Genomic DNA, 26042 nt, shown 5'->3' with positions numbered 1-26042 from the left:
GCAATTAGCAAGACACCCCCAAAAAAGGAGTGATTCTGCAGGTGGTGACCACAGACCACTTCTCAGTTCCTATGCTTCCTGGGTGATGTTTTGGTCACTTTTGAATGCTGGCGGTGCTCTCACTCTAGTGGTAGCATGAGACGGAGTCTACAACCCACACAAGTGGCTCAGGTAGTGCAGTTCATCCAGGATGGCACATCAATGCGAGCTGTGGCAAAAAGGTTTGCTGTGTCTGTCAGCGTAGTGTCCAGAGCATGGAGGCGCTACCAGGAGACAGGCCAGTACATCAGGAGACGTGGAGGAGGCCGTAGGAGGGCAACAACCCAGCAGCAGGACCGCTACCTCCGCCTTTGTGCAAGGAGGTGCACTGCCAGCGCCCTGCAAAATGACCTCCAGCAGGCCACAAATGTGCATGTGTCTGCTCAAACGGTCAGAAACAGACTCCATGAGGGTGGTATGAGGGCCCGACGTCCACAGGTGGGGGTTGTGCTTACAGCCCAACACCGTGCAGGACGTTTGGCATTTGCCAGAGAACACCAAGATTGGCAAATTCGCCACTGGAGCCCTGTGCTCTTCACAGATGAAAGCAGGTTCACACTGAGCACATGAGCACATGTGACAGACGTGACAGAGTCTGGAGACGACGTGGAGAACGTTCTGCTGCCTGCAACATCCTCCAGCATGACCGGTTTGGCGATGGGTCAGTCATGGTGTGGGGTGGCATTTCTTTGTGGGGCCGCACAGCCCTCCATGTGCTCGCCAGAGGTAGCCTGACTGCCATTAGGTACCGAGATGAGATCCTCAGACCCCTTGTGAGACCATATGCTGACACATGCACATTTGTGGCCTGCTGGAGGTCATTTTGCAGGGCTCTGGCAGTGCACCTCCTTGCACAAAGGCGGAGGTAGCGGTCCTGCTGCTGGGTTGTTGCCCTCCTACGGCCTCCTCCACGTCTCCTGATGTACTGGCCTGTCTCCTGGTAGCGCCTCCATGCTCTGGACACTACGCTGACAGACACAGCAAACCTTTTTGCCACAGCTCGCATTGATGTGCCATCCTGGATGAACTGCACTACCTGAGCCACTTGTGTGGGTTGTAGACTCCGTCTCATGCTACCACTAGAGTGAGAGCACCGCCAGCATTCAAAAGTGACCAAAACATCACCCAGGAAGCATAGGAACTGAGAAGTGGTCTGTGGTCACCACCTGCAGAATCACTCCTTTTTTGGGGGTGTCTTGCTAATTGCCTATAATTTCCACCTTTTGTCTATTCCATTTGCACAACAGCATGTGAAATTTATTGTCAATCAGTGTTGCTTCCTAAGTGGACAGTTTGATTTCCCAGAAGTGTGATTGACTTGGAGTTACATTGTGTTGTTTAAGTGTTCCCTTTATTTTTTTGAGCAGTGTATTTTCTACTTCCAACTAGATGCTGCAGCTGTGTACCAATACATAGACACACACCCACATAGATAGACAGACAGACACTCACACACACACACAAAGGTCCAGGGTTCGTTGCCCTGTGTGTGTCAGTAAATGCGGACGTTGGTTTCTTACCAATCTCCTTTGGTTTAATGCCCTTTACTAGTTCCCAGGGATGGGCGGATCGGAGGGGCCGGGGGGGTAGCAAAAGGCACCCCAGGGAGGGTGTGTGTGTGTGTGTGTGTGTGTGTGTGTGTGTGTGTGTGTGTGTGTGTGTGTGTGTGTGTGTGTGTGTGTGTGTGTGTGTGTGTGTGTGTGTGTGTGTGTGTGTGTGTGTGTGTGTGTGTGTGTGTGTGTGTGTGGTATTAAACCGACAACCCTTAAGTGGAGCTCCTCTGCCATAAAGCAGCCAGACAGACAGCAATAAAAGCCGGGCCTTACAGCAACAGTTCATTAGCCAGCCTTTCCTGCCACACACACACACACACACACAATCACACAAACAGCCTTCCTTCACTCTGAAGCCCAGAATCATCCATCACACAGGTCCTGCCTCACACTACTAAGGCAACAGCTGATATGATCTATGCATAGTCACTTTAATAACTCTAACCACAGGTATATTGTCACGATCGTGTGGAGGAGAGACGGACCAAAACGCAGCATGTGGAAAATAAGCCATCTTCCTTTTATTATAGAAGAAGGCAAAACGAAACAAAACACTTACAAACTAACAAAACAAATAAACGACCGTGAAGCTAATAAACGTAGTGCACACACACAGGCTACAAACGTTCAGACATAGACAATTCCCCACAACAAACTAAAGCCTATGGCTACCCTAAATATGGCTCCCAATCAGAGACAACAGAAACCAGCTGTCTCTAATTGGGAACCCATTCAGGCAACCATAGACTTTCCTAGAACAACTACACACAACATAGACACTGCTAGACAACTATACTAAACATAAACCCAACTACTCTAAATAAACCCCCTAAACCTTACAATCACCCTGGACACTACAAAACCCACATAAATACCCATGTCACACCCTGACCTAACTAAAATAATAAAGAAAACAAAGAATACTAAGGCCAGGGCGTGACATATATATTACCGCAATTACCTCGACTAACCGGTGCCCCCGCACATTGACTCTGTACCGGTAACCCCTGTATATAGCCTCGCTATATTTATTTTACTGCTGATCTTTAATTATTTTTTACCTTTATTTCCTTCTTTTTTTAGGTATAGTTGAAGTCTGAAGTTTACATACACTTAGGTTGGAGTCATTAAAACTCGTTTAAAAACCACTCCACAAATTTCTTGTTAACAAACTATAGTTTTGGCAAGTCGGTTAGGACATCTACTTTGTGCGTGACACAAGTAATTTTTCCAACAATTGTTTACAGACAGATTATTTCACTTATAATACATTGTATCACAATTCCAGTGGGTCAGAAGTTTACATACACTAAGTTGACTGTGCCTTTAAACAGCTTGGAAAATTCCTGAAAATTATGTCATGGCTTTAGAAGCTTCTGATAGGCTAATTTACATAATTTCAGTCAATTGGAGGCGTACCTATGGATGTATTTCAAGGCCTACCTTCAAACTCAGTGCCTCTTTGCTTGACATCATGGGAAATCAAAAGAAATCAGCCAAGACCTCAGAAAAAAAATTGTAGACCTCCACAAGTCTGGTTCATCCTTGGAGCAATTTCCAAACCTCTGAAGGTACCACGTTCATCTGTACAAACAATAGTACGCAAGTATAAACACCATCGGACCACGCAGCCGTCATACCACTCAGAAAGGAGACGCGTTGTCTCCTAGAGATGAACGTAACGTGGTACGAAAAGTGCAAATCAATGCCAGAACAACAGCAAAGGATCTTGTGAAGATGCTGGAGGAAACAGGTACAAAAGTATCTATATCCACAGTAAAACAAGTCCAATATCGACATAACCTGAAAGGCCGCTCAGCAAGGAAGAAGCCACTGCTCCAAAATCGCCATAAAAAAGCCATACTATGGTTTGCAACTGCACATGGGGACAAAGATCATTTTGGAGAAATGTCCTCTGGTCTGATGAAGCAAAAATAGAACTGTTTGGCCATAATGACCATCGTTATGTTTGGAGGGAAAAGGGGGATACTTGCAAGCTGAAGATCAACATCCCAACCGTGAAGCACGGGGGTGGCAGCATCATGTTGTGGGGGTGCGTTGCTGCAGGAGGGACTGGTGCACTTCACAAAATAGATGGCATCATGAGGAAAGGAAAATTATGTGGATATATTGAAGCAACATCTCAAGACATCAGTCAGGGAGTTAAAGCTTGGTCACAAATGGGTCTTCCAAATGGACAATGACCCCAAGCATACTTCCAAAGTTGTGGCTAAATTGCTTAAGGACAACAAAGTCAAGGTATTGGAGTGGCCATCACAAAGCCCTGACCTCAATCCTATAGAAAATTTGTAGGCAGAACTGAAAAAGCGGGTGCGAGCAAGGAGGCATACAAACCTGACTCAGTTACACCTGCTCTGTCAGGAGGAATGGGCCAAAATTCACCCAATTTATTGTGGGAAACTTGTGGAAGGCTACCATAAAAGTTTGACCCAAGTTAAACAATTTATAGGCAATTCTACCAAATACTAATTGAGTGTATGTAAACTTCTGACCCACTGGGAATGTGATGAAAGAAATTAAATCTGAAATAAATCATTCTCTCTACTATTATTCTGACATTTCACATTCTTCAAATAAAGTGATGATCCTGACTGACCTAAGACAGGGAATTTTTACTAGGATTAAATGTCAGGAATTGTGAAAAACTGAGTTTAAATTTATTTGGCTAAGGTGTATGTAAACTTCTGACTTCAACTGTATTTTGCTTAAAACTGCATTGTTGATTTTGGGCTTGTAAGTAAGCATTTCACTGTAAGGTCTACTAGACCTGTTGTATTCGGTGCATGTAACAAATAAAATTTGATTTGATTTGATTGTCTGTTGAAAGATGGACTCACTGAGGAGAAATTACTTAATTAATGCATGTGGGTGCCAGAGAGCTGATGGCGGTGTTCGTGTGCTTAGCGATTGCTGTAAAACGGATGTCGAATGAATGAACCTCTAACATATTCTTTCTACGACACACAATTGACATGACAGCACAGAACACAGATGAATCCCCTTTTCTCCACGCAGCATACCAAGATCATTATCATCCCTATAACCAGGCTGCACCTTTGTGATTATATTGCATGCTTTGGGAAGTGAACTAGTACTGTAATCACTTAGTGCAGGGACAGAGTGTACAGAGGGTAATGTGTAGTGTACATCTGTAGTGTACATCTGCAGGCCGTGCTGTCAGTGTTATCTCCGCACATAAAGGCTTCCTGACTTGTTTTCCCTAACACCACTAACAGTGTCAGACTAGGAGGTGGTACCAGCCGCTCAGCACAGGCAACAAACAGACCAAGGTCTGAGCCCGTATTTACTAAGCGACTCAGAGTAGGAGTACTGATCTGCCCATAATAATCTGAGTCTGAATGTTTTCGTTTCAGTTTCCTCCATCTCCACTAATCGAAGTGAATTGTAAGGATTTTTTTTCTATTAATAATGTAAAATTAACAGATGTACAAAAAGACTCATGTGAAGGCCAAATTACAGAGGAGGAACTTCTTGATGCATTCTAATCAGACAGGTTTTTTACATGGACAATACATTGGAGATAATATAAGACAAGTACTGGAAACAATAGAACACTATGAAAAATCTGGGAAATCAGGTCTGGTATTCATAGCTGCCTTTGAAAAAGGCTTTTGATAAAGTACAATTGGAATTGATATATAAATGCCTGGAAAATTTCAATTTTGGAGAATCTCTTATAAAATGGTTTAAAGTTATGTATAATAACTCAAGGTGTAACATTTTTAATAATGCCTACTTCTCAGAAAGTTTTCAACTGTCAAGAGGAGTAAAACAAAGCTGCCCACTATCGGCATATCTATTTATTATGACCATCAAAATGTTAGCTATTGAAATCAGATCCAACAATAATATCAGCGTACTGAAGATTCATGTTTTCTTTTAAATCCACAATTTTGATCCCTCCATAGCCTCATAGAGGATCTAGATAATTGTTTTAACCTCTCTGGGTTAAAACCAAATTATGCTAAGTGTACTATATTACGTTTTGGATAACAAAAAAATACAGTTTTACATTACCATGTAGTTTACCAATAAAATGGTCTGACGGTGAAGTGGACATACTCAGTATTTATATCCCAAAAGAAAGAAATGATCTCACTACAATACAATATTGTAGAAAATTAGCAAAAATAGATAAGATCTTGCCACCATGGAAAGGAAAATACATGTCTATTTGTGGAAAATTGACCCTGATGAACTCTTTAATAATATCCCAGTTGACCTATTTGCTTATGGCCCTGCCTACACCTAATGAACATATTTTTTTAATTATATGAGCATTAGACCTCTCACTAAAGGCTTCAGTCATACAACAGTTATACTTAAATCTGAACTGGTTTAGTAAGAATTAGTAAGAATGGCTCACCCCGGGTTCAAGAATGGCCCTTTTCCCTTTATTCAGATTACAACCTCTCAAATATACTAATTGATTAAAAAAAACATATATATATATTTTTTTAAAGTTAAACGGTATAATCTTTGTAAATGATATCATAAATAGGACTGGTGGAGTTATGTCACACATGCAGCTAACAGAAGAAATAGAAATGTCTGCTCTATCCAAAATTACAATGACTAATTGGAACATTACCGCAAAAATGGAAGAGGCAAGTGGAATGGGGAGAAAGTAAGGAACTTGTCTGTCGGCCCTGCATTAAAGTCCAAAATTGGTTAAAGAAAATTGTGATGATTAATAAAAGTATAACATTTTTATTTAAGGACCAAAAAAATGACAGATATGCCATTCAGATTGCAAAATAGTTGGGAAGAGGTGTTCAATGTACCAATTCCATGGCACATCGTTTATGAACTGATACAGTTTTTCAATTTAAATGATTATACAAAATTCTTGCAACCAATCTTTTTTAAATAACATATATAGTCCTAAAAAATATTTGGGGAATTAGAAATGATGCAGACAATTACATTGATAGAAGCCACAATCTATTTGTAATATTAAAGTTGATCCACCCCATAAAGAATATATTTAAAAAAAAATGTAAATAATAATAATCTGATTCATTATAATCGAATATGTAAAACTGATCCTAAATCAGCACTCCTACTCTGTATCAGTGAATAAAACAGCAGAGTGACGTGCCATAAAGTTGCATGCCACCTGGTCAGAAAACCCCAATGCGATAACACCAGTGCCAGTTAGAAAGATACAGTTAAGTAGTCTACTATCTCTCTCACACAGGCTGAAAAGCACTTGCACTGTTTGATAACCATCAAATTCAAAATGGCACCAAGAAGAAGCACAAAAACAACAGTTAATGTTGTGAGAGATTATTCTGTCATTGTATTTGGCAAGCTTGAAACCGTGTAAAGATTGCTCTGGGGAGCAAATCTATTTGGTTTTAAATCTAAGATCACTCCAGTCCAATTCCGAATGAGAACCGTAAAGGAAATGATGCAGACACCAAGTGTTGGTTTTCATTTACTCAAATATATTTTTGTAAAGTTTTTGCAGATCCAAAAGAAAGAGATACCAGGCAAGACAACCCTGTTAAGGCGTCAGCATGCTTCAGTTCGGCTGGCGGCTAGTCGAAGTCGGCTAGGTGAACAGAACAAGTGTGCTTGCATACTCCCTTAAAAGACCTTAGCTTGAAAAACAAGAAAATAATTGTATGGTTTGAGCATTTTGAGATGCCGTGGCCAGTATAAACTTCCTCAAAATGTGAATTAATCTAAGAGAACTCAAAAAAAATTGTCATTCTTTTTTACGTTTTAGCCGCGGAGATCTTAGTGGCGCAATTTTAAATCTAACAAAAATGTTTGGTGCAATATTTATCAATGAAAAAATGTGCATTAAAACAAGTAATCTTTCGTTGAATGAAAACAAAGACTTTATTGAAGAATCCCTACAGTTGACCAATCACAGACGAAGGGGTGTAGACTTCGGCTCCCGAAGTTCGGCTTGCCTCAAGAAAAAATGTAGTACGCCTGAACAGTGAAAAAAAAAAAAACGTACCAAAGTCGAAAACTAACAAAAACGTCACAAAATGTCATTATAATATATGCACAAACTCTTCGGAACTGTTTCGGATGGGAAGCATGCAGACGCCTTTACCCTCCTCTCTGGGGAGGCACGTGATACACACACAGTTATCCATGCAGAAAGAGACCAAGACATACTACCAGTCCTCCACAGGCTACATACACAGATGCCCTCATTTTACCACACATACACAAACTCCCTCACAAGGAGGAGGGGCGTCGCCGTCTTTTCTGTCCAGGAATTACACAGGCATTAATGTAATTAGAGTAGGACTGACAAGGGCAGACTTTCTGCTTATTACTCTGTGGTCGACCCGGGAGAAAGACGGCAGCGTTCACATGGCATTTGTCCAATCTCTAATGACAACACCCCTCCCCTCCCCTCCCTCATAATCCTTTCCTTTACATTCACTCAGGGGAGGGGTAGGGATGCATGGGGGGAGGAAAGGGGAGGGTTGATTGGTGTGGAGGGCCATTGGAGTTTGACGAAAAATAGGGTGAGACAGTGTTGGTCGAGGTGTGCGTGTGCGTGTGTGTGTGTGTGTGTGTGTGTGTGTGTGTGTGTGTGTGTGTGTGTGTGTGTGTGTGTGTGTGTGTGTGTGTGTGTGTGTGTATAGCATGAAATCAACATGGTTCCAGGAGGAATTACTGCCAAGAGCACCCTCCATTCCCCTTGTATACATTGGAAATTAACCATTCAACATTAAATAATCATAAATCTTCCGTTGTCTGGACAACAGTGTTGATTGACATGTGTTTGATGCCGGTCAAGGGTCAAAGGTCAGACATCAGTCACAGTGGGTGCCTGGGCAGGACCAGAACACATATGACACCATCATTAGAATTCCCTCCCATGACAGTGGAACATTCCAGATAATTCCCATCATGTGCAACAGCATGCAGGCGTGCACATCCCCTGGGCACCCAGGTAGCCATAAGCATAGAAATACAGTCTGAGGTCGCTCCGGGGTGAAGTTTTCCTTAGATACTGTATAGAGCTAGGATCTGCTGCCCCTTCCCCAATCCTAATTAGTGGGGAAATGCTAAACTGACCTAAGATCAGCATCTAGGGGCAACTTCAACCTAAATCTTCAGTGATCAGCCTGGAAGGAAGTTCAATACACAATAAGAGGTAGTAGGTAGACTAAGTTATGATCCTATGAGCACCAACCCTTATGCAAGCTACCTACTGTATGTACTATTGATGAAATCTGTTGTATCTTTTTTTTCATTCGTGCCTACAACTGAGATAAAGAGATTTGTGTGGTCCCTCTACATTCAAACCAGCTTACCAGAGTAAACATTTAATGTGTTAATTGACTGTGTAAATGGGGCAGCAATCAATAGAAGCTTTGATACACACAAGCAAAAGCCAGACCCAGGCCGACAACAGCGAGGCATCCATTTTACCCTCAGCATTTTGGAGAGTGGTGCATACAGAGTCCTCTCCCTCTCTCTCCCCCCTCTCTGTCTCTCAGAGCAAATGTTTGTTTAACGTTAATAACAGCCAGCTGCTCGGTCCGGCTCCGGCACCTTTCAGAATGACTGTGCATCTAATTTGTAGGCTAATCTAGGAGACAGACACACAATGGCTTAGTCCCAAATGGCAATAGATTCCCTACAAAGAGCACTACACTCTTTAAAAAAAAGGGTTTCCGAAGGACTCTGTATGCACCACTCTCCAAAATGCTGAGGGTAAAATGGATGCCTCGCTGTTGTCGGCCTGGGTCTGGCTTTTGGTTTTTGGTTCCAGATAGAACTATTTTGGGTTCCATGTAGAACCCTCTGTAGAAAGGGTTCTACATGGATCCAAACAGGTTCTACCTGGAACCAAAAATAGTTTTTCCAGGGGTTCTCCTACAGGGACAGCCAAAGAAACCTTTTAAGTTCTAGAAAGCGTTTTTTTTTTTAAGATTCTACTTTAGAACAAAGCCCTATGTGCTCCCATTTGGGATGCAGAGAATGGCTTCAGGAGAGGCTCGCCAACAGATGCCACCAGCACCGCACCCATACCAAAAATACAATCCAAACAAGTCTGTTCCAAACATTATACCACCATAAGTTTTTTGTGTCATTAAAATCCTGCATTGTGTGTGATAAACACATTTATAGCATTTGGAGTGTTAGCTTGATACTCAGAGATGTCGTTCTTCTTTAAAGACGGACTATTTCCTCTAAGCTGCAGGATATATCAGCCTTTTAAATGTTCAGATAAGGATTATCAGATCACTATAATGTCACCACTGGAGAATTAACACTCAATACAAGATCTTCCTCCGTCAGGCTTTTCTGCATGATCTACAGTATATTTCTGCATCCAAAGTGGCACCCTATTTCCCATTTAGTGCACTACGTAGGGTAGAGGGTGGTTGTCACACCCTGGTCAGTTTCACCTGTCCTCGTTATTGTCTCCACCCCCTCCAGGTGTCGCTTGTTTTCCCCCAGTGTATTTATCCCTGTGTTTCCTGTCTCTCTGTGCCAGTGTATTTATCCCTGTGTTTCCTGTCTCTCTGTGCCAGTGTATTTATCCCTGTGTTTCCTGTCTCTCTGTGCCAGTGTATTTATCCCTGTGTTTCCTGTCTCTCTGTGCCAGTTCGTATGTCCAAGTCAACCAGCATTTTTCCCGTACTCCTGCCTTGGTTATTCTTTTTTTTCTAGTCCTCCCGGTTTTGACCCTTGCCTGTTCTGGACTCTGTACCTGCCTGCCTGACCATTCTGCCTGCCTTGAACACGAGCCTTTCTGCCGATCTGTACCTCCTGGACTCTGATCTGGTTTTGACCTTTTGCCTGTCCACAACTATTTGCTTGTCTACTCCTTTTGGATTGTTAAACATTGTAAGACTCCAACCATCTGCCTCCTGTGTCTGCATCTGGGTCTCACCTTGTGTCATGATAGTAGTGTTTGTGAAAAAGCCTATGTGACATTCACACAGAATATAAATGCATGGCCACAGGGACAATATGACAGAATGGTTTGTGACCTCTCTTCATACCATTGTTTGATTTCAGCAGGAAACACCAAGTGTGAATAGCTGATAGTCACTGATATCTATAGGGGGTCCTTCTGTGTCATGATCATCTCTGCATACAACACTGACATGAGTTTGAATGGCCGCCAATATCATCAACCAATCATATCCCAACTTCCTGATTTTTTTTCTTCGCCATTCTTTAACAGCAGTGGTGTAGTGGAGCCTGGAGAAGTGGGTATACTGACCAGCAAAGGAAAGGCGCACTGTGTGAAACAATTCTATGAGAAACAGTGACATACACTCTGAATTACCTAAAATTATGAATCCCATTTTGTTCTTTCACAGTCAGGCCTACCCAAGCTTTACTGTGCAAGTAGGCTAATAGTAGGCCTACTTTTGAAATAGATAAATGAGACTCAAATGAGTCAGAAATTCACAGGTTTTCAATCTCAAAGTCACACTTTTTTGTTAATAGGAAAACAACAAAATGTGATTTTCTAAGTCGACAACAATGCTTAAACCACACCAGGAGACCACTTTTGAGGTCTGGGAACAATCTAAGAAATTTCGATTTTTATTGTGTAGTTACCCATTAAGTCAACTGTGCATCCACCTAGCACTGTTGTTTGGTTAGTGTTCTTCTGTAGCTCACAGGAGGGGGAGTTCACAAAACGCCCACTGGATTCATGCAATGGGCTACTTTGTAGCTAGTAAACATTTTAAATGAGGTTTTTGAGAGAGCCTTTCCATCTACCAGAAGACGGTTAGGTCTATCATTATCATCGCTATATTGTTCCTGTTCCTTAATTGTTTGAAACCTGGATGTTTTACCTTATATCATGAGCCATGTCTTACCTTGCTTTAAAGTAGTCTATAGGCAAAATTCCACCATAGAAACGAGGAGGCAATTATTTTATAAAGACTTCCTCATATGTGCTCTCCTGTTCTACTGGTTTTCAAATCAACTTCCTTTCATTGTCTAGCAGCCAAAGGCACAATCCTAGTCATATTAGCAACCCATGCTAGTTGTTGATGATCCTAGTCATATTAGCAACCCATGCTAGTTGTTGATGATCCTAGTCATATTAGCAACCCATGCTAGTTGTTGATGATCCTAGTCATATTAGCAACCCATGATAGTTGTTGATGATCCTAGTCATATTAGCAACCCATGCTAGTTGTTGATGATCCTAGTCATATTAGCAACCCATGCTAGTTGTTGATGATCCTAGTCATATTAGCAACCCATGCTAGTTGTTGATGATCCTAGTCATATTAGCAACCCATGCTAGTTGTTGATAATCCTAGTCATATTAGCAACCCATGATAGTTGTTGATGGTCCTAGTCATATTAGCAACCCATGATAGTTGTTGATGATCCTAGTCATATTAGCAACCCATGCTAGTTGTTGATGATCCTAGTCATATTAGCAACCCATGCTAGTTGTTGATGATCCTAGTCATATTAGCAACCCATGATAGTTGTTGATGATCCTAGTCATATTAGCAACCCATGCTAGTTGTTGATGATCCTAGTCATATTAGCAACCCATGCTAGTTGTTGTGTCTTTAGATCTCCCTTCTTTCTAAATTTCTAACAGCCATTTTCATCTCTGTCCATGAAACTGCTCTCATGCGCATTTTAGAATGATGTTTTGCCACAAATTGTATTTTGTAACATTCACACATAGGCCTACCACTGTATGCACATTGCTGCGCTTAAATGTGAAGAAATAATAGTTTATCACATTTGAGCTAAACATTCAGATCCGTTCCATCAGCCTTATTAATTGATATGGCATATACCCTCCCCTACACCCCTGTTTAACAGCCATTTGCCTGCTGCCCTTCCGGGTTAAGCCCAAAACGCCTCCTGAGCAACAACAGAGCATTTTGACTTCAACAAAAAATCCTGTACCCAAATGGCCCCCTTTTCCCTATATATTCCCTATATAGTGCACTACTTTTGCCCAGTGACTTAGTCACAAGTGAAGTAGTGCACTATATAGGGGATAGGGTGCACGTTGGGATGCAAACAATTGTTGTTGATTGTTGATTATCCTAGTCATATTAGCAACCTATGCTAGTTGTTGATGATCCTAGTCATATTAGCAACCCATGCTAGTTGTTGATGATCCTAGTCATATTAGCAACCCATGCTAGTTGTTGATGATCCTAGTCATATTAGCAACCCATGCTAGTTGTTGATGATCCTAGTCATATTAGCAACCCATGCTAGTTGTTGTGTCTTTAGATCTCCCTTCTTTCTAAATTTCTAACAGCCATTTTCATCTCTGTCCATGAAACTGCTCTCATGCGCATTTTAGAATGATGTTTTGCCACAAATTGTATTTTGTAACATTCACACATAGGCCTACCACTGTATGCACATTGCTGCGCTTAAATGTGAAGAAATAATAGTTTATCACATTTGAGCTAAACATTCAGATCCGTTCCATCAGCCTTATTAATTGATATGGCATATACCCTCCCCTACACCCCTGTTTAACAGCCATTTGCCTGCTGCCCTTCCGGGTTAAGCCCAAAACGCCTCCTGAGCAACAACAGAGCATTTTGACTTCAACAAAAAATCCTGTACCCAAATGGCCCCCTTTTCCCTATATATTCCCTATATAGTGCACTACTTTTGCCCAGTGACTTAGTCACAAGTGAAGTAGTGCACTATATAGGGGATAGGGTGCACGTTGGGATGCAAACAAAATGTTTGAAGTCAAATTCAGCCTGTCCTCCAGTCCACACGATTATCCCTTAAATGTATCTGCACAAAAGGCATCCCAGCCCGGGGCAAGGGACACTGATAACAGCAGGAAACAGTCTCTCTCTCGTTAGCTAACTGTTAACAATCCAATTTTCTCAATTACTCCCGCACAAAAACAACGACAACAAAAAACTTCACAAAACAGATACAATGTGCCATATGGAGGAATTGCTAGGGTAATTATATATGCTGTAGTCACACACACATTTGTTGTTGTGGTGTACAGGACCTCACACATCCCTTGTTGTAGAGTACAGGACCTCACACATCCCTTGTTGTAGAGTACTGGACCTCACACATCCCTTGTTGTAGAGTACTGGACCTCACACATCCCTTGTTGTAGAGTACTGGACCTCACACATCCCCTGTTGTAGAGTACTGGACCTCACACATCCCTTGTTGTAGTGTACTGGACCTCACACACCCCTTGTTGTAGTGTACTGGACCTCACACATCCCTTGTTGTAGAGTACTGGACCTCACACATCCCTTGTTGTAGTGTACAGGACCTCACACATCCCTTGTTGTAGAGTACTGGACCTCACACATCCCTTGTTGTAGTGAACTGGACCTCACACACCCCTTGTTGTAGTGTACAGGACCTCACACATCCCTTGTTGTAGAGTACTGGACCTCACACATCCCTTGTTGTAGAGTACTGGACCTCACACATCCCTTGTTGTAGAGTACTGGACCTCACACATCCCTTGTTGTAGTGTACTGGACCTCACACATCCCTTGTTGTAGTGTACTGGACCTCACACATCCCTTGTTGTAGAGTACAGGACCTCACACATCCCTTGTTGTAGAGTACTGGACCTCACACATCCCTTGTTGTAGAGTACTGGACCTCACACATCCCTTGTTGTAGAGTACAGGACTTCACACATCCCTTGTTGTAGAGTACTGGACCTCACACATCCCTTGTTGTAGAGTACTGGACCTCACACATCCCTTGTTGTAGAGTACTGGACCTCACACATCCCTTGTTGTAGAGTACAGGACTTCACACATCCCTTGTTGTAGAGTACTGGACCTCACACATCCCTTGTTGTAGAGTACTGGACCTCACACATCCCTTGTTGTAGAGTACTGGACCTCACACATCCCTTGTTGTAGTGTACTGCACTGTAGCAGGACTAGGGTTGAAAAATTCCAGTAACCTTCCCAAAATTCCAATCAGGATTCTGGAAAACCTGGGAATTTTTGAAAAGTTACCAGAATTTTGCAACCCTAAGTCGTAAAGAATGCTGTATTGGATGAAGTGGCCTGGTGTAGGTCTACTAAACACTGTACTGCTGGTTAGCCAGGCAAGGCCCTGGGCAGCAGTAGAGATTAAATGTATCAAAGAACTGGAGAAAGGGATGGGCCAGGAGGATGACTGCTTTGTCTTTAGGGCACTAAGGAGGCCCCTGAGGGTCAGTATTGAGAGGAAAGGTCAGTTGTGTATGTACAAAGCTACCCTAGGATCCTTTGTTCCTAGGGAGGCTAGTGGCTGTATTCAAGGGACTTACTGAACAACAGCCACAGTCTAACTGCCTGGCTGGAACACACACACACACTTGTCCCTGACGACAGGCCCTGCCAGAGGGGGTGTCAGTGGCACCAGCTCCATGTATAATAACTTCCTCTGCCTCCACTATTCATTAGGTAGGAACCATTGGAGCATTGGAGCCTGGGTGCACACCAGACCTTGGTTCAAACACTAATATAATTTAAAACACTTCAAATACTGTGCTTGCTTGAGTTTGCCTAGTGCAATGGAGCCATTAAATTAAATTGGAAAAGTGCAAACCCCGACAATCAGGTACTGTAGGCAGCCTAAAGCAAACGCTCAAGGAACTTCCAAAGATTTCAAATAGTATTGGACCCAGGTCTGCTATGTAAGTAAGAGAATGAAAGGAAACATCAATTGACATGGTGACTAGGTCTGGCTGGAGACTCCAGGCCATTGGCATGATGACACAGGCCTTGTCCAAAATGGCACCCTATTTATTTTATAGTGCACTACTTTTGACCAGAGCCTATGGGCCCTGGTTAAAAGTAGTGCACTATATAGGAATTAGGATACCCTTTGGGACATAAACTCAGTAAAAGGTCAGTAATTACGAGCTGCACTTTCATAAACACAAACACACTACTGACAAACATTTGAACTGCTCATCGTTTGGAAAACCAGCAGGGGGAAATAGCAGTGTATTAGCCAATGCAATGTCTATTATGGTGTTTTGTGTGTAACCTGTTAATTGACCATTGGATGATGTGGATTGTTTTCCCAACACAAAGACTGGTAATAGAATAATAATACACTACTAATAAATAATAATCAAGTACTGCACCATTCTATATAATAGTGGGAATTCCTCATTGCGGAAATACAATAGAAAACTGCTGGTTTTAACATTAGTCAATGGAATTGCTGTCACTAGTTATCATACAGTACAATAATTAAAGGATGGTAATTTTCTCCTCTTCGATAGGTTACGGTCTCTTATTACTGGTTAAGATCTCCTCCAGGGTCTGCATTCATAAAGTGTTTCAGGGTAGGAGTGCTGATCCAGAGTCAGATTAGCTTTTTAGATCCTAATGAATATGATTACATGGCTAGGGAAGACCTGATACTAGATCACTCCTACTCTGAAACCATGCAAAATTAGTCAGACTAAGAATTCTTAGGCTGATTTCAGCAAAATGTGAAAGTGTGACTGTTGGGAAAAATGGGACAGAGACATTTCCCTAGATTCCTAAATACCTCAGAGAGGTTTGAGGGGCCAGTCCTATACACTGAGAAAAATCTTAAGCTTTTACTATCTATTTTATTTATTTTATCCCATTATATACATTTATAAAATTGTATTTAATGCATTAGTCTCTCATGTCCACTGTTGTTTTATTGTTGTTTTATTGTTTTACTATTTGTCTCTTAATTTAGAAAACGTGTTGGTTTTGTCTCACCTTTTCTTATTTTACTTTGAAATGCATCGTCTGTAAGAAATGTGTAATATAAATAAAGTTTGATTTGACTTGACTTGAAACCCAATAGGCCTATCCTTGAAATTGAAAAAATTACTTATCGCGACAAAATGCCTCATATTCTCAGGGGAAAAGAGACCCTCAAGCATATATGTGTCGAAACTATCAAGGCCATGGGGGCTCCTGCAAAGTGTGTACAAATGTGACATACGTCAGCTTTTGTTCCTCTCGGAAGCACAGGGCCAGTCTATATATGTACTGTGCATTATCTGAAACATAGGCCATGCTTTATGGTTTAATGGCCTCATGAGGCCAATGGTATCACGTGACTGCAATGTCCTCTTACTAAAATAATGACATGAATATCGGGTTTACACGAGCAGGATCAAATCTAGCTAAGTGTCTTTGTGGTCAAATGTATCCAGTCTTTAAAAAACTGCATCTTTAATTTTCTCTATTCTAAAAATACTAGAGGCACAATAGCACAGGTAAAATGTACTTCTAGTACATTGATACACTAGTTTGATTATTTCCGTGGCTTTTTATCCCAGACTGTGAGGCCTTACAATTCGGAACATATAGGATTACTTATACTTACATCAAGCTTTTCAAAAGCAACTACACACAACAGCTGGCTTGTTGCGCAGGCATTCAAGATTAAATATCCCATTATTCTGCAACGTTTCGTCCTTCCTTGAATCCATCCTCGTGAATTACAACACAAGGGGTTGAATCACTGTGAGAGGCAGAGGGGTGAGATGTATAAATCACGGGTTCCATCCCAAATAGAACCCTATTCCTTACACAGTGCACTACCTATGACCAGAAACATGGGCTAAAGTAGTGACACTATGTAGGGAATAGGGTGCCATTTGGGATGCATTCCACATCTCCAAATGGTTCCTCCTGAGGGGGGCTAATGAAGGGATTTAGATTCTGTGCGTCTCCCCTATCTGTGACGTCTCACTCCTGTTTCATCATCTCCTGACGTTAGCCTCTAACCCTGAGTTATACAACCCCCCGGCAAGTCACCACATATTCACCCCCATTTCCAATCCAGAAGGTATAGATTTCACATCAATACCAATCATTCACACTGCAGGAGAAAACAATGTTGTGTGGGTTCCCTAAGAGGCTTCCTGAGAGGCATCCTGGCTAACATGTATTTACAATGGCATCTCCAGTGCTGTTTTTTCTATGTAGGCCTCCTGTGTATTCCCTCATTAGAAAAGCAACAGAAAAGCCTAATAGACACCCAATGTTCCTTTTTCTAGTGGTATGTTCCACTCAGTAGCGTTGCATTTGTATCTATACATGTACATAGACTGTGAGTCATGCTTATGTCAGTCATGCTTACGTTACGGTGAATACATCTAGATTTACGTATGTACATGGATACGCAGTTATCCATGGTGACAACAGCAAACACTCCATCGGCAGATAAGCAGCTCTACCTGTCCCTATAGTGAGTTTCCCTGCTCTGCTTTTTACCCAAGGGTCTAATTATAGTCCCTGTGACAATGAGCTAGCAGCATAACCATGGTGCCTAACTCTAACTCTGTCTGGACCACAGTACATCTCTGTTCCAAATGGCACCCTATTCTCTATATAGTGCACTACTTCTGACCAGAGCCCCATATGGGCCCTAGTCAAAAGTAGTGCACTAAAGAGGGTATAGGGTGCCATCTGGGAGCCAGCCTCTGTGTTCATACTAGAAGATGGATGCTCAGCACACAGAGGTGCTGTCGACTGCAGAGTAGATCAGACCCGAAAACCCCCAATCTACTGACAACATTCTCCTTCTCCAGTTAACACTTTCAACCACAGGCCAGACATGCATTAGCTCAATGCATTAGCAGAACACAGAGACCTGCATCTGTTAGCTATACTCAAATGGCCTCATAGGTGTTAGAGGAGTTTGGACATGATAATATCCCCAAGTCCACACTTCTCCTCCATCCCCATCCAATGGCCATCTGATCCCCACTGCTTGTTGTGCAGTGCCCCATCTCAAGCCCTGGCCCCATCCCCAGCCCCAACCACAGCCCCAGCTTCAGCCCTCAACCCCAGCAGCATCCAGCCCCACATGGGGGAGCAGCTCTGCCTGTATGGGGATCCCTAAGAGGGGATAAAGAGACTCTGCTCCGGTACTGATTACTTACATCTGCCAGGCTAAATCCCAGCACACACCACATGGTACTACCGTGTCTGCTGTGTGCATTGTTTTTATATACTACCTGTTTGTTTGTTTGTTTGTTTGTTTGTTTGTTTGTGAGAGAGAGAAACAGAGCGACAGATAGAGAGAGAAACAGAGCGACAGATAGAGAGAGAGAGAAACAGAGCGACAGATGGAGAGAGAGAGAGAGAGAGAGAAACAGAGCGACAGATAGAGAGAGAGAGAAACAGAGCGACAGATGGAGAGAGAGAGAAACAGAGCGACAGATGGAGAGAGAGAGAGAGAGAGAGACAGGAGACAGAGCGACAGAGAGAGAGAGAAACAGAGCGACAGATAGAGAGAGAGAGAAACAGAGCGACAGATGGAGAGAGAGAGAGAGAGACAGAGCGACAGAGAGAGAGAGTAACAGAGCGACAGAGAGAGAGAGTAACAGAGCGACAGAGAGAGAGAGAGAGAGAGAGAGAGAGAGAGAGAGAGAGAGAGAGAGAGAGAGAGAGAGAGAGACAGAGACAGAGAGAGAGAGCGACAGAGCGAGAGATAGAGTGAGAAGTCAAATGTCTACTGTTTGCTGATGATCTGGTGCTTCTGTCACCAACCAAGGAGAGCCTACAGCAGCACCTAGACATTCTGCACAGATTCTGTCAGAACTGGGCCCTGACAGAAATCTCAGTAAGACCAAAATAATGGTGTTCCAAAAAAGGTCCAGTCGCCAGGACCACAAATACAAATTACATCTAGATACTGTTGCCCTAGAGCACACAAAAAACTATACATACCTTGGCCTAAACATCAGCGCCACAGGTAACTTCCACAAAGCTGAGAGACAAGGCAAGAAGGGCATTCTATGCCATCAAAAGGAACATAAAATTCAACATACCAATTAGGACCTGGCTAAAAATACTTGAATCAGTTATAGAACCCATTGCCCTTTATGGTTGTGAGGTTTGGGGTCCGCTCACCAACCAAGAATTAACAAAATGGGACAAACACCAAATTGAGACTCTGCATGCAGAATTCTGCTAAAATATCCTCAGTGTACCATGTAGAACACCAAATAATGCATGCAGAGCAGAATTAGGCCGATACCCGCTAATTATCAAAATCCAGAAAAGAGACGTTAAATTCTACAACCACCTAAAAGGAAGTGATTCCCAAACCTTCCATAACAAAGCCATCACCTTCAGAGAGATGAATCTGGAGAAGAGTCCCCTAAGCAAGCTGGTCCTGGGGCTCTGTTCACAAACACAAACACACCCCACAGAGCCCCAGGACAACAACACAATTAGACCCAACCAAATCATGAGAAAACAAAAAGATAATTACTTGACACATTGGAAAGAATTAACAAAAAAACTGAGCAAACTAGAATGCTATTTGACCCTAAACAGAGAGTACACAGTGGCAGAATACCTGACCACTGTGACTGACCCAAACTTAAGGAAGCTTTGACTATGTACAGACTCAGTGAGCATAGTTTTGCTATTGAGAAAGGCCGCCGTAGGTAGACCTGGCTCTCAAGAGAAGACAGGCTATGTGCACACTGCCCACAAAATGAGGTGGAAACTGAGCTGTACTTCCTAACCTCCTGCCCAATGTATGACCATATTAGAGACACATATTTCCCTCAGATTACACGGGTCCACAAAGAATTCGAAAACAAAGCCAATTTTGATCAACTCCCATACCTACTGGGTGAAATACCACAGGGTGCCATCACAGCAGCAAGATTTGTGACCTGTTGCCACAACAAAAGGGCAACCAGTGAAGAACAAACACCATTGTAAATACAACCCATATTTATGTTTATTTATTTTCCCTTTTATACCTTAACCATTTGTACATCATTACAACACTGTATATATACATAATACGACAAGTGTAATGTCTTTATTCTTTTGTAACTTCTGTGAGTGTAATGTTAACTGTTCATTTTTATTGTTTATTTTACTTTTGTATATTATCTACCTCACTTGCTTTGGCAATGTTAACATCTTTCCCATGCCAATAAAGCCCCTTGAATTGAAATGAAATTGAGAGAGGAGAGAGAGAGAGATAGAGCGACAGATAGAGAGAGCGTGAGAGAGGGAGAGAGTTTATGGATGCACATGCATGCAAGTGTCATTGTGTAAGGGAGAGAAAGAGGGAGAGAAAATTCTGACCCCCCCCCCCCTTAAAATATTTAGATGCACTATTGTAAAGTGGCTGTTCCACTGGATGTCATAAGGTGAATGCACCAATTTGTAAGTCGCTCTGGATAAGAGCGTCTGCTAAATGACTTAAATGTAAAATGTAAATGTAAAATATGACATAATTACGAACCGAAGGAAATACAGTTCGCCATTAGCCAGTTAATCACTCCTCCATGACACTAATGCTTACTTAGACATATTTCCTGAGACATATATGAAAAGGTATATTATATATTATTGACTAGAATATTCTGAACACAAAACCTTTATCATTGGAACTCAATGGGCACTTTGCCCATTATAGGAGTACACATCCATCCATCCATCCACAGAGCGGATGACCAGCTGACCCACTGGCCTCTAGTTTACAGCTCACCACTTATCACTTATCACTTATCACTGTCTTGCTACAGTCAAAAAGATTATACTGTTGTTTCAACTTGTTTCACAGCAGCACGGAAACACCTGCACCTTTTCACATATGAATTCCCCCCTAGACTAAAGAAATATCTCAAACATGGTCAGTGGTCACATGAAGAACTACACTTGTTGAGCCACTGCAATGAGTTGAGCATTTTAAAACCTCAGGATTGTTTGAAACATTTGGGAATTAATGGTAAAAGATCAATGCAAATGGATGAATTATAGAAATATCCAGAACAAACACCAGACATGAGAAACCATGCAATGATCTCACACCAGTTCTGCCTCTGTCTCTCACAATGTTTAGGATGCATCCTATGGGTCCTGGTCAAAAGTAGTGCACTACACGAGGGAATAGGGTGTCATTTGGGACTAACGTTATTTTTGGTGTTCTGTGACAGCATTCTTCCACACACGTCAACCTGATTAGGGTTAATCATTGACATGGGTCTTATAAGTACCTTTATATGTAAATAAAAATTGCAATACATGCCCAAATCCTGGCTGCAGTAGAATACAGACTCACAAATATTTTGAAACAGTTAATGAAGCTTCTTCAACGCCTACATTAACATCTGGGTAATTCTAACAGCATCATTCACAACGCAATCAGTCACATCGATCGTTTTGCAAACGTGTTTGCTCGATTAAGATACCTGAGACCATTAATCACGTCAATTAAATTAGCTAGAGTGAGAGCTGCAGTTTTGGGCCCCTTAACGTTCAACCTGCTTCCACGTTGACATGGTAACGTAATGTTTATATAATAGCCTGGATATCACCTCTCTCACCTCCTCAATTGCTGCTATGCCATGGCCATCACCACGATGGGGCACATAATCACTGAAGCCAATTGGCCAGCAGTAATGTCAGCACACTCAAATGGTTGATGGTTGTTAAGAAAACGATCTATTCTATTCTAACCATTCGATGTGATTTCCATGCAATACAGGTGGAAGCCTCCTTACAATGTAATAATATACGCTACTGAGACTGACCAATGACTAATCGTCAAAGCGGTGGTCATAACTACAGAATTAAAAACCTTCACACTACTCATATTGATTGGTAAACTGATCTTAAAGGGATAGTTCACTCAAATTACAAAAAAACATATTGGGTTCCTTACCCTGTAAGCAGTCTATGATGAACAGGGTATGACAGCAATCCATGCGTTTGGTTTAGTTTCTCAGGCACTGCTTCCACATGCTAACGTTTTAGCATTTGTGGCACAAATGTTATTCAAGTAATGGGACCGGTTTTTGCATTTGTCGCGCTTCACAGTCAATTTTAAATACTTTCGGATGATTTGGACATCCGAAAGGACAAAATCTAATATCCGTTTTGGACAAAATCTAATATCCGTTCCATGACTTGAATGGGATTTGTTCCACAGATGCTTAAACGTTAGCGTGTGGAAACAGTGGCAGGGATGCAATGCACATAGTTCCCATTCTTGACCACACAGATGCTGCTATCCTTAAGTGTGTATGCCAACAAGAAATTGCACATCAAATTACTGCCATCTTCAGGTTCAAGGAAAACGAACCTTTCCTCTGTTACGAAATACAATGGGAATCGTGACTGAAATAACGATGTGGACTGAGTAATGCATTGCTTTGCATAATGCCATAGCTATTTTATGGGTATCTTGTTCAGTTATTCAAATGCAACCATCAGCTATAAATCAATATTTAAAGGTTCCTGTGCCTAATTGAGACAACAATTACGTTCTGCATCACAGCCATAATGACCTGTCTTCAGCGCAGGAAAAGCTTACGGCAGTGTGAAGGCGTCAAACAGGGAGGATTAATTGTAATTTGATCACGAGTTTGTTGCACGTGCGCGGCACCTATTCCAACCCACCGCAAATTAATCTGAAATAGCCATTGTTTATGAAGTTATGACAAGAAATTATCAAAATTGAATAACAATAAAAATGAATAACAACATCCGATACTGTATGTTTCTGTGTTAATCCAACAGCAGAAAATCTCCAGGAATTACGAAAATTAAAACACATTTTCCAACACTGCGCACATAATTACAGAATTACGCTTTCCACATGGGCGCGCGCTGTATGAGCGCTACCTCCAGGGCAGTGTAGGCTACACACCCCCTCTCCCTGACACACACATACACACACGAACAACGAAAGCGTTTCTGAAACGTTTATGCCCCAGAAACCCAAAGCAAACGCACATGTATGATATAGGATACGAAGATCATGGTGCAGAGTGGGTGAATGAGTTTACCTCGGTGTCGTAGATTTTGGTGATGAGTGAAAACTTGTAATTCCGTGACTCTTTTATATGTTGTATGGCCAGTTGAACTGCGGGCTCGATGCCCTGACTAATGCTGCTCATCAGCGCCGACTCGTTCATCGGCATGAGCACCATGATGGGCAACTTTTCATTATCCCCCGAGAACCAGCTGTTGTCCTGACCGTGCCTCGTATAGTCATTGCAGACCTTGGCTAGCGCAGGCTGAAACATCAAGATGGACAGGAGCAGGCATACCGACAGAGGCGTCATCTCCCATCCGCAGTGCCGTCGGGACGGGGCCATGCTACTGTCAAGGAAGACCAAAGCAGATCCCACCGAGCTCTCACTGCTCAGCCATCGCACATTTGGGGTCGTCCGAGATGGTCAAACAATCCACCCGAGAGGGAAATATAGTAGCCTATTAAAATGGTCCAAACGATAAAACCGCAACCTTAGCCTTGGTAGGGGGTTCAACCGCAGTGAGACACCTCGACCTGATTGAAGTCTATTACAGGGAATTTAAAACAGATATATTCTCGTTGACAGGTATTCTGTAAAATTAATCCAAGGGTCCAGTTTTAGTGGTGTGCCATATATGGAAGAAACCGAGACGGTTCTGATGCAGAAGGTGTTATTGGCGCCGACGGTTGTCTCTCTCCTCCTGGTCTCCGTGATCCACAACAACTCCCTCCGCGTTAAAAAATCTCTCCAACTCAATCCCTCTCCTCACCTTGGGGAACTAGGGTGACCATGGCACAAGTACATCACAATTCACAGTCTGTAGGATGCTCAATAAAACAACTTCAAGATGACAGAGGACGACCAGTCAGCCACTCTCGGTGACAATTGTTATGGATACAAATGTACCTCCTGAGTATTTTCCCCAGCCAAGAGACATCAGAGTAGCCTAATAGAGCATCCGTGCCAACGCACTACAATATGTAGTCTATTCAGGGCGAAGAGAATATGGTAATTCTGATTAAAATTGCCTAAATAGATCATCTTAAAAGCAGTCTTGATTGCAGCGTGTCCAGAGTGGGCGAGAACAGATGGCGTCGGCGTCCTGACAGCCCACGCGACTTGTGTCAGTGTGTGTGCGCTCGCTGCGGACGATGTTGCGGCTGCCTGAGTGTCTGTTAAAGGCTTCACTTATTTAATGCTGTTGCTGCTCAGAGCGCGAGCGAATGGGAGCAGCAAAATATATGTGGAAAAGGGGAGAGAGAGAGAGAAAAAGGGGAGGGAGGGGAACGCAGAGGGATGGATGGATGGTGCAAGCTCTTGTCGCCTAACAGGCAAAGGTGATGTATTGGGCTTTCGTGTTTAGCAGACAGAAAGGATTTCAAACATGCAAGAGGGGTTGCATGTAACCTGCTGTGTCAAGCAATGGCTCTATGGGCAAGCCTACGTCGTAAAACATTACTATATTATGAAGGCTATATTAACATAGTATATAGCTTACATTTCAAAACGGTTAATATTTTATATGTTGAAGCACAATATAAGCAATCTAAGGATTCCGTTACAGAAGCACCAGGTTCATAAACTCATAAATTATAAAAAAGTATGGTAGCAGAAGAGAATGTTGAATGCCACAAAAGCAAAGTGTCAGAAACACCAACGAATGCATGTTACCGCCCGCTTTGTTAAATAAACACTGCCACCTAGCATCTTCAAGCGGTTTCTTACCTCTTTCCCTCATGAGTAATTGTCCACTTTGACTTTGGTGGGCAATGTATTAACATTGTATGCTCGTTGAAATTAAAGCATAATAGAAGCAATATAATTAGGTGAACATACTCTACATTTTATACAATCTGACAAATTGGGATTTTGGTGCCGTTTGAGTCTAGTTTCTGAGGACTAAATGCGCAAGATGCAGCTCTCCAAAGTCCTGAACACAGCATTAGACACGGCGCTCTCTATGCCTCGAACACACTGACAGCATCATTGCATTTTGGTACACCAGAATTACATTAATTTCCAACGAAACGCTGCACTTGCCTTGCAGCATTGCGTTGCAGAGGCAGTTGCAGTGCGTTCGGTGTGGTGCAAATGTTGGATTTATCGAACATATCCGTCAATCTGTATGCGTAGACAGCTTGACAGAAATGGTAGTAGAAGGTGAATTTTGAACGTTTGTTGCACACATATCCAGATGATGCTGAGTATCATTTTGCTTTCACTGTCGGTGTGATCAAGGCGTAAAAAAGTCTGCTGTACAGTCATGGCTGCTTGTAACGTTCCCGTGAAAGCCTTTCACATTCAGTCTTGCTCATTACCTACCTGTACTTCGCCAAGGGCGCTCAATCCCGTTCCAACCACAAACTACCCACACATGACCGACTGCGTTTCGCCATTGGCGTCTGAAGTCGAACAGAAAAATAGGCAATTATTGAAATTGTTTGCTGTACATTTTATGATTTTTCTCAAACAGCATCAACGAGCAAGGCGAATCCATACCAGGGGCAACTGCTCTTTTCGTGCCATGGAAAACACTTGAAAGCATTTCTGTAGTTGCTGTTTTGTCAATGAGGCACCGTAGCCTAGACTAGCTTGACCTCGGGCAATTATAATGCATTTAGTTAGGCCAACTGTGCATGCAGAGATACCATGCGTTTCACCTGTTTGGTCAC

General features: G+C 42.4%; 1 protein-coding gene across 1 annotated transcript in view; it reads right to left on the bottom strand.

The window, feature by feature from the left end:
• LOC139559318 (gamma-aminobutyric acid type B receptor subunit 2-like) overlaps positions 1-24587 on the bottom strand; it is a 440826-nt gene extending 416239 nt beyond the window's left edge. The window contains exon 1 of the mRNA XM_071375209.1: positions 23401-24587. Coding sequence (XP_071231310.1) covers positions 23401-23712 — 312 coding nt within the window. The 5' untranslated portion in view covers positions 23713-24587. The remainder of the gene's footprint in view (positions 1-23400) is intronic.
• Between the last annotated feature and the right edge of the window lie 1455 nt (positions 24588-26042).

This window comes from Salvelinus alpinus, chromosome 29 (genome assembly GCF_045679555.1).
Source record: "Salvelinus alpinus chromosome 29, SLU_Salpinus.1, whole genome shotgun sequence".
NCBI lineage: Eukaryota > Metazoa > Chordata > Actinopteri > Salmoniformes > Salmonidae > Salvelinus > Salvelinus alpinus.
This window is presented reverse-complemented; position numbering and strand designations above follow the sequence as displayed.